Source organism: Euphorbia lathyris, chromosome 3, assembly GCF_963576675.1.
Source record: "Euphorbia lathyris chromosome 3, ddEupLath1.1, whole genome shotgun sequence".
NCBI lineage: Eukaryota > Viridiplantae > Streptophyta > Magnoliopsida > Malpighiales > Euphorbiaceae > Euphorbia > Euphorbia lathyris.
The window spans coordinates 9,041,592-9,049,553 of NC_088912.1; the positions used below are offsets into that span (position 1 = coordinate 9,041,592).

At 31.2% G+C, this 7,962-nt stretch overlaps 1 protein-coding gene across 6 annotated transcripts; it reads right to left on the minus strand.

Moving 5' to 3' along the window:
- Window positions 1-1,348: 1,348 nt before the first annotated feature.
- LOC136224895 (uncharacterized) lies at window positions 1,349-4,155 on the minus strand. 6 transcript variants are annotated; one of them, XM_066013323.1, is made up of 8 exons: window positions 3,612-4,155; window positions 3,176-3,317; window positions 2,988-3,058; window positions 2,414-2,571; window positions 2,144-2,319; window positions 1,990-2,073; window positions 1,769-1,886; window positions 1,349-1,688 (listed from the first exon to the last, which is right to left on the minus strand). In XM_066013323.1, exons 1-4 carry the CDS (start codon window positions 3,678-3,680, stop codon window positions 2,533-2,535), a joined length of 321 nt encoding a protein of 106 aa, XP_065869395.1. In that variant the 5' UTR covers window positions 3,681-4,155; the 3' UTR covers window positions 1,349-1,688; window positions 1,769-1,886; window positions 1,990-2,073; window positions 2,144-2,319; window positions 2,414-2,532. The 6 variants fall into 6 exon arrangements, 4 of the variants coding, with proteins under 4 accessions (XP_065869395.1, XP_065869393.1, XP_065869394.1 ...); XR_010686661.1 differs by lacking the exon at window positions 1,769-1,886 and having other exon boundaries at window positions 2,988-3,052; window positions 3,612-4,113; XR_010686660.1 differs by lacking the exon at window positions 1,769-1,886 and having other exon boundaries at window positions 2,988-3,052; window positions 3,209-3,317; window positions 3,612-4,106.
- Between the last annotated feature and the right edge of the window lie 3,807 nt (window positions 4,156-7,962).

Consider the following 7,962-nt stretch of genomic DNA (forward strand, 5'->3'; position numbering starts at 1 on the left):
GAAGATGACTTATCTTCTCTTACGTTGAGTTCCACTTTACTCAGCTTGTGCTGTGATCTTATGCTGACTTCGTCCTGTCTTACTTTTTATTTCTATTTCTATTTATATTTATACTCATCATTGAACAAACATATTAGTACAATTAACTCAAAGGACATAAATTTAATTGTCCCTTAATCATGGATTAACTTAAATAAATTTGTCAAATCAAAATCATGTGGAAATGTGTTTCAATATTTTCCCCATCCTTTCTCGCGTTCAAGAGAGGATTTCTTATCTTTTGTTAGATAAGTCATAATTGTTGATTCTTTCACTGTAATTATAATTGAGTTTTTGGATTCGAGTCCCTTGCATTTTTTGTAATATGGCGCGTAGCTTCACATTAGAATATGTCGTTTAAGTTTCGAGTTATATCGGGCTTCTCGGTCGTACCATCCCTGAGATCATGGATTTTGAAGTCTTATTTGTCATTGTTCGAGATTCTTTCCTTTCCCCAATGTGGGATCTACTATATTTTTCGAGTCCCAGATTGAGGAATTGATTTCTTTCAACTAGTGTCCTGGGCAATTATCCATCTATGTTTTTGGAAAATGTTTCAAGTTGTTCAGACTAAATATCTAAATGTCACATAATAGGATCCACAGTCACAACTTCTATGATCAAACTTTCGAGTTGACTTTCTTAGCTCTCGTTGGCCTATGCTGGGGGTGGTACATTTCGATGCCAAAATCAATAACCAATCAAAATAAAGACAGTGGTATCTACCATACACTACAAAAAAAAGGGTCTATTACGACGCTAAAATAAATGGTTTAACGACGCTTTTCAGCGTCCCTAAGTGCTTACCCACACTTTTCAAAGCGTCGTCATAAGCGTCGTTAAATCGCGTGTCGTTAGTTTTAACGACGCATAAAACCTTGTGTAGGTAAATTCAGTCTGACGACATTATCACGGAAAAACGTCGGCATGCTTCCAATGCTTACATTTTAGTGTCGTCGATTTTTCATATTTATATATTTTTAATTTTCAAAATCTCAACTACGCTTTTAATAAAGCATCGCAAAATTAACGACACATAATTTTTGTTATGTCGTTATATCACTTCAGAAAATATTTATTACGTATTAAATACTGCGACACTTTAATTTAAAAGCATCTCAAGATTAACGACATTTAATTATATAAACGTCTACATTTAGCTATAAAATGCAACGACATTTTTAACTAAAATATTGTCTCTAAATTATAACGCTTGAATATTATTACGTTCTCATTATAAAAATATTTCATATATAAGCGTATTGAATACAACAACACATCGATTAAAAATCTGTAAATTACGACATAATTACATAAATGTCTTCATTTAGCTACATTAAGAATAAATGCAACATCATTTATTTGTAACAAAAGCCCCTCAAATTGCAATATATAACCATTATTATATCATCAACATAAATATGTCCCTATTTTCAACAGCATTAGAAAAAAAACAATTCTACTAAACCTTGAAAGTTCTAATAAAACCAAAAAATATAGCAATTCCACTACAAAAAGTTGCTTATAAGTCAGTCAAATGCTTGCTTGAAAGATGATGAAACGATCTAACTTAAATCACGGTAAAATTAACTTCTTGAAATGCAGTTGCATTTGTTTTCCTCCATTCATTAGCAATTAGGATGCATTCCCTGAAAATATGAGAGAGATAAAGTTAAATGCTTGAAAAGTTTGTTCTTTAATATACCATAGATTAAGTGAGAATAAATACGAAAGCTTGCTCAAAAAAGGAGCAGCTGCTACAAAGATGCAGAAGCCAATCTGGACATGGGAAAGCAAAGACCCAGAAGCCAATCTAGATAGGGGAAAGCAAAGACCCAGAAGCCAATCTAGACACGGGAAAATGATAAATTTGCAGAAATTATTCGAAGAGGAAGATCTATTATAAGAATAATAGCTTATTTAATTACAACAAAACTGAATTACTCTTACCTTTAGAGCAGCCTCAAGCAATTCCCACCTGAATCCTCTGTAAAATGACTGTGGTTGATCTTCACCACCTGCTGATTAGAATGCCTGCATCATAGTATGTAATTCAGGGGGAAATTTTAATTGGTTAATTGCATAATCTGGACACCTGATTTACCTCGGCCTCTCCAGGAAGGTTAACAGGAGAGAGGAACTTGACGATTTGAAGTTTTTCACGTTCATCGTTGTTGATGAGATATACAAGAGTACCTGCTTCAACCCTTATCACATTTCCTCGTTCTATGTTGAAGCTCTCACTCTTATCCTCTTGGACCATAGTTATAGTTCCTCGCCCTAGAATCAATTTCATCAATAAGACAGTAGTAGCTTGAGCATGAATTGCAGAAGAATAAAATTAAAATAAATAAATAAATTGAATTTGTTGTACCTCTAGCCACAAAGAGAACACTCTCAGCATCCAAATGGGTAGGAGCTATGAAAGTTTAAGGATTAGCTTCTAGAATTGCCACATGATAATGCTCGATTCCACGCAGAAGACCTGATTTATCAATGAATTTCTGAAGAACAACTCTTCCGTGTTGAGTCCTGATTATGGAAGTGAAAATGTTGGTCCTCGAAGATATAAGGATTCTCTCTTTCTATCAAATATATATTTAGGAAACACAAACATATAACACAAATATAACTAAAAGCAATTTATAAGACAAATCACTTTGCAAACTTTCATTGTTCAAAGCTATGTTGCCTGCCCCTGATTGGTTCCATTCACATATATAATATGTTGTTCAAATTTTATAACATCAATTATTTTCAGATATTATGTTTGGGGAGTATTAAAAAATGCTAATATTATTCAACCTATCCTATAAAAGAATGTATAATGCTCAAGAATGAAGGATTAAGATATCCAGCTAAAGTGCAAAACTAAATAAACAATTTAGGACAAAGCATATCCATATAACCCAATAAGTTTTGGAAGACACAATAGTAGAATCAATCACCTGTTCCCTTTTCTTCAACTCACATAGTCTTTGGCTTGGAATTCCTTCTCCTTTGCTTTCAGTTCCTGGAGCTAAAAAAAATAAGCAAAATAGAAATTCTTGGATAAAAAAGGATATGCTCTCATATTATTCAGACATAAATTGCATAAATAAGCATTTTGAATTCCATCAAATAACTTTTTACTGACAAGGGGAAGGCCAATGTTGCACCACGATCATACCGGGGAAGGGGTGAAAGCTTTGCGATTGCGGGAGGAACCACCATTTAATTTCCAAATCCTTTCCCATTTGCTCCATCCTTTGCACTTCACCAAACCTGTAGTTCCCATTCTATGTTCCACAAAAAATCACATCAAATCAATACAGAAGGTTTTCAATCTAAATCAAACTAAAAGAAAACCCAAGATTATCATTTTTTTAATAGAAATTTGTCTCAGCCTAAATCAAACTTGAAAATGGCTTACAAAGACATCAAAAACTAAAATTAGTAGTGAAGTTAGAAAACCTAATAAAAATCAAAGAATCTGAAATAGAGAAAGATAAATAGAATCGATCAATCCACAATTCGATTTCTAGGAAACTAGAGGTCCACAACCAAGAAACCAGAAAATTAAGAGAACGTACCTGGACCGATGATGAAGGAACGGAGTGCGACAACAATAGAGGGTAAAGCGTGAAGCACGAGCAGGTCATCAAATTAGATTTTCAGTTTTCTTCCCAAAGTTATAGATCTGGAATATATAGAAAGACTGAAAATTTCGCATATGGTAGGAGTGCTGATGAAAGCAGTAACATTTGCATAAAGATTCACCATGTCCGGCGGTTACAATGGCGAAGAAGGTCGCCAGTCCAAAGAAGAACGGAGAGAGGCCAAACGACAACGGCAACGACAAGAAGAGAAAACCGAGAAGAAGAACTAAAGAATCAGATTACAAAACAACGAGAAAGAGGGAGAGATCACCGGTAACCGTAGAGGAGGAGTGACTATTGGTGGCTTGACGGCGGGTTAGAAAACAAATGAGATGGGTTTGAGATATTCTTTTCTTTTTCTGGATTTTATTAATTGATAAAAAAAAATTAGGTTAGACCCTTTCACAATTTTTTTATACATATTTATCATTAAACAAATATCTCAATTGAACGGATTTTAATTGAGTAATTTTTTAAAAAAGCAGCTATTATCTACCAAAAACAGTTACACTAACGTGAATAAATTCATTATATATTTTAAAAATATGGCAAGAAAAATAAAAAAATGTTCAAATTAAAAAAATAAATATTTGTACCCTTTTCATGAAATAGTCTTTATTTTAAAAAAAATGCCAATGTTTTTCTCCAAATGTGTCGTTAAATTTTTAGAAATGACGACAAAAATTAAAAGCGTCATTAATGATTATAGAAGAGGACGCAAATTAGAAAACGTGGTTGCATTTTTTATACGAGATAAAATAAAATCAAATAAAAAGATTATCGAGACACTTTTTTACGACGTAAATTTTAAACCGTCTTGAACTTAAAAAAATACCAATGCTTTTGGTAAAAATGTAGTTATTTTTTTTAAAAATGGCATCATATAATAAAAAGCGTCGTTAAGTAACCATAAAAGCCGACACAAATTCAAAAATGTGGTTAAATTAAAAAATATAGAGACATGTGTCGAAAAGCGTTGCTAAAAAAGTGTCGTAATAGACCCTTTTTTTTGTAGTGATAATGAAAAGAGATAAAGTAAAAGCTACTTATTTATAAGCTTCCACTAATGCGGAAATATTATTTTATCTCTTGTATAGGTGGTGAGGTGGTTTTTATCGTAGGTTTCACTTTCATCAATGGGTTTCTTAGAGTTGAATGAAGTTTAAAAAGTGAATTAATCTTCTATTTTGGATGATACTGTGAATATAAATGAATTGAAGAAAAGTGAATCACTATATTAGAAAGAATATTTTGTTTTTTTATTAAACCCTAAAACCTTTGGTAACAACATTTTAATCCTTCATTTTATTAAGGAATATGTATATTAGAAATATTCTAGAATTTTTCAGAAATTGGTAATGCTAATTTCAAACTTTTCTATTTTTTTTAAGTTGGTACAATTGAAATATTAATAAAAAGAATACTTTCTTTTTTGGTGAAAATAAGTTTAGGGGTAGGAATTGAAAGATTTCTAATAATGATGTCTTGAAAATGCTAATTTAGTAGTTAGTGGTCCCTTTCATGATTGATGTGTTTTTTTTTCTTTTGAAAAGCCTTTCCTGATTGATGTTATTCACCATTACCATTTTTGCAAGTCAAGATAATTGAAAAACAATAATTAAAGCAGTATTAATTATTATTTTTAAGAAATTCTATATTTCTTGGTTACTATAATTAGCTTTTGGGTTAATTAGGAAAAAAAACCTGATCTGCAAATGAATTATTATGGGTAAATTACATACGTGGTGTACAACTTTTATCCATAATCATATTTTGATGCACAACTAAAATTTTATCACACTAAACTGTACAACTTTCCAATGTACTAAAGTGTACAGCCGGTAATTTTGACCGGTCAACGCGCCACCTCATCACTTCTAATTCCATCTTTTCTCTCTCCTAAATTCTATCCACTATCTCTCTCTAATTTAACCAGAATGTATAAACTCCATATACAGTCTTCTCTGCACTGTCTCATTCTTAACCTTTCCCTTTCTCTTCCTTCAACCATTCTCTCTCATTTCTCTCTCTACATCTTCTCTCTCACTTCTCTCTCTGCCATTTCTCTCTCAAACTACGTCAAATTTAGATGAGAACTTAAATCGCAAGCAATCAAATCTCTATCAATTTAAAACCGGAACTATTTGTCGAGATATAGAGTTTAAATTTAAAGCACTCAAATCTCTAACCAACCTCCAAATCACATTTTATGTCCAATCAAATGAGAAAAGGAGCTGCAACATAGCAATGGAAGTTTAGGAAGGAATAGCAGAATTGTTGAAGCACGAAGCAGGATTTGCCACTCTTTCAAAAAGAAACTGAGGTTCTATAGTTGGGAAGCGAAAAAGTTATCGATTTCGAAATTTTGGTTTTGGAAATTTGGAAAAATCTTTGAATTAATAACCCAGTTTGAAAAAATCTTGATTTTTGAGGCTTTGAGAAATCTAGGTTCCTTTATCTTGAAGAGAGAGAAGAACAAGTGAAGAGAGAGAAGTATGTGCAGGAGAAGAAGAATAATTAATTGAAGGGTGTAAAAGTAATTACTAATATTTGATGGTTTTGAGATTGAATTTATAAAAGGGTAACTTAGTAATTGCACATGTCATGGGCCCATTATATTAATGAAAATTGATGACATGACGGTTTGACCAATGTTGACCGATCACAATTACCGACTGTACACTTTAGTAGGAGGTCATTGAAAGGTTGTACAGTTTAGTGTGACAAAATTTGCACATGTCATGGGCCCATTATATTAATGAAAATTGATGACATGACGGTTTGACCAATGTTGCCCGATCACAATTACCGACTGTACACTTTAGTAGGAGGTCACTGAAAGGTTGTACAGTTTAGTGTGACAAAATTTTGGTTGTACACCAAAGTATGATTATGGGTAAATGTTGTACACCACGTATGTAATTTACCCGAATTATTATAGTTTTTTTTGTTATCAAAACGAGGACCGTGCTTGTTGATATTTGCACAATCGATGACTTTTGGATTGACATTACCAATCTGGTTATTAACGACCTCAGTATGAAAATTTTGAGGAATTTAATGATACCCTAAGCAACTTTTTTGTTTTAAGTTCATTTAGATATTGTTTGGTTAACAAAGAGAAAGTTAATGTTTAGAGTTGGAGAGCTAAAAAATGATGATTTTGAAAAAGAAATGTAGTTTTATAATAAATGTGCTATTAAACAACTTTAACTCTTCAAAATTTTCATTTGAGATCATTAACGGTTAAATTGAAAATATCAACCTTAAAATTTTCGATTTTGCAAATATCAACAAATATATTCCTTATTTTTAAGTTCTTTGTATGCAAATCAATATAACCAACCACACTATTTTTTTTTTTGAAATTAACCTTTATTTTGTACTAATTAACCTGGTAACTAAATTTTATTTTTCGTATGCATAGGTGTTGTCATATAATAGAGAATTTTTTCTAGAAAAATTAGAATATATATATTTATTAATCCAGAAAATTCCAAAATGAAGAAAGTTCTTACTATTTTTTATTTTTTATAAAATGTTTTCAATTAGGTTCAATAATTTATGCTGAAGTAAATTAAATTCCTCTCATAATTAAAAGGATTAATTATAAATAGATACTTATATTTTTATAGATTTACAGATAAGTACCTGTGATATTTTTTATTACAAACGTAACAATGTGATTGCAAAATTTTATTTTTCTTATTGACCTTGCCAAATTTGGCCCATAACGACCTCAAAATGAGAATTTTCAAGAACTAAAGTTGTTTAATATCATATTTACTAAAGAACCACATTTTTAATTTCTCAAAGTCATCGTTTTAGGAGATTTCTCTCTCTAAACATTAGTTTTCTCTCTCATAAAAAAACAACACCTAAATGACCGCAAACCTAAAAAGTTGAAGAATTAAAGTTGCTTAAAATTACATTTAACTTTTGGAAATTTTCATTTTGAGGTCGTTATCGGTCAAATTTGACAAAATCAACAAAAAAAATTAAAATTTTTGCAAACTTCAGGATAGGATTACGTTTATAACGAACAATGTCATAGAAATAAATATCTATCTGTAAATCTGTAAAACCACATCACACTTTGTAATTAACTATAGTGAAAATAAAATCTAGTTCAATTATGTAATTTGATTGCAAGTTGGATCCTTAATATTATTTAGAAATATCTAAATTGAGTTAATCCAAAATTAATATATAAAAAAAGCCAAGTGGGAAAGTGGGTCTTGTCTTCTAATGTTATTGAAAAGGTTGTGTAGCCCTTTTAGGTGGC

Bases quoted from the DNA above. Each gene is read 5' to 3' on its own strand.
- LOC136224895 (XM_066013321.1), bottom strand. From the start codon at position 3,680: ATGACCTGCTCGTGCTTCACGCTTTACCCTCTATTGTTGTCGCACTCC. The intron at 3,059-3,175 runs GTCAGTAAAAAG...TATTTTTTTTAG, and splicing joins GCAACATTGGCCTTCCCCTT to CTCCAGGAACTGAAAGCAAA. The intron at 2,572-2,987 runs GTGATTGATTCT...TTCCATAATCAG, and splicing joins AGTTGAAGAAAAGGGAACAG to GACTCAACACGGAAGAGTTG.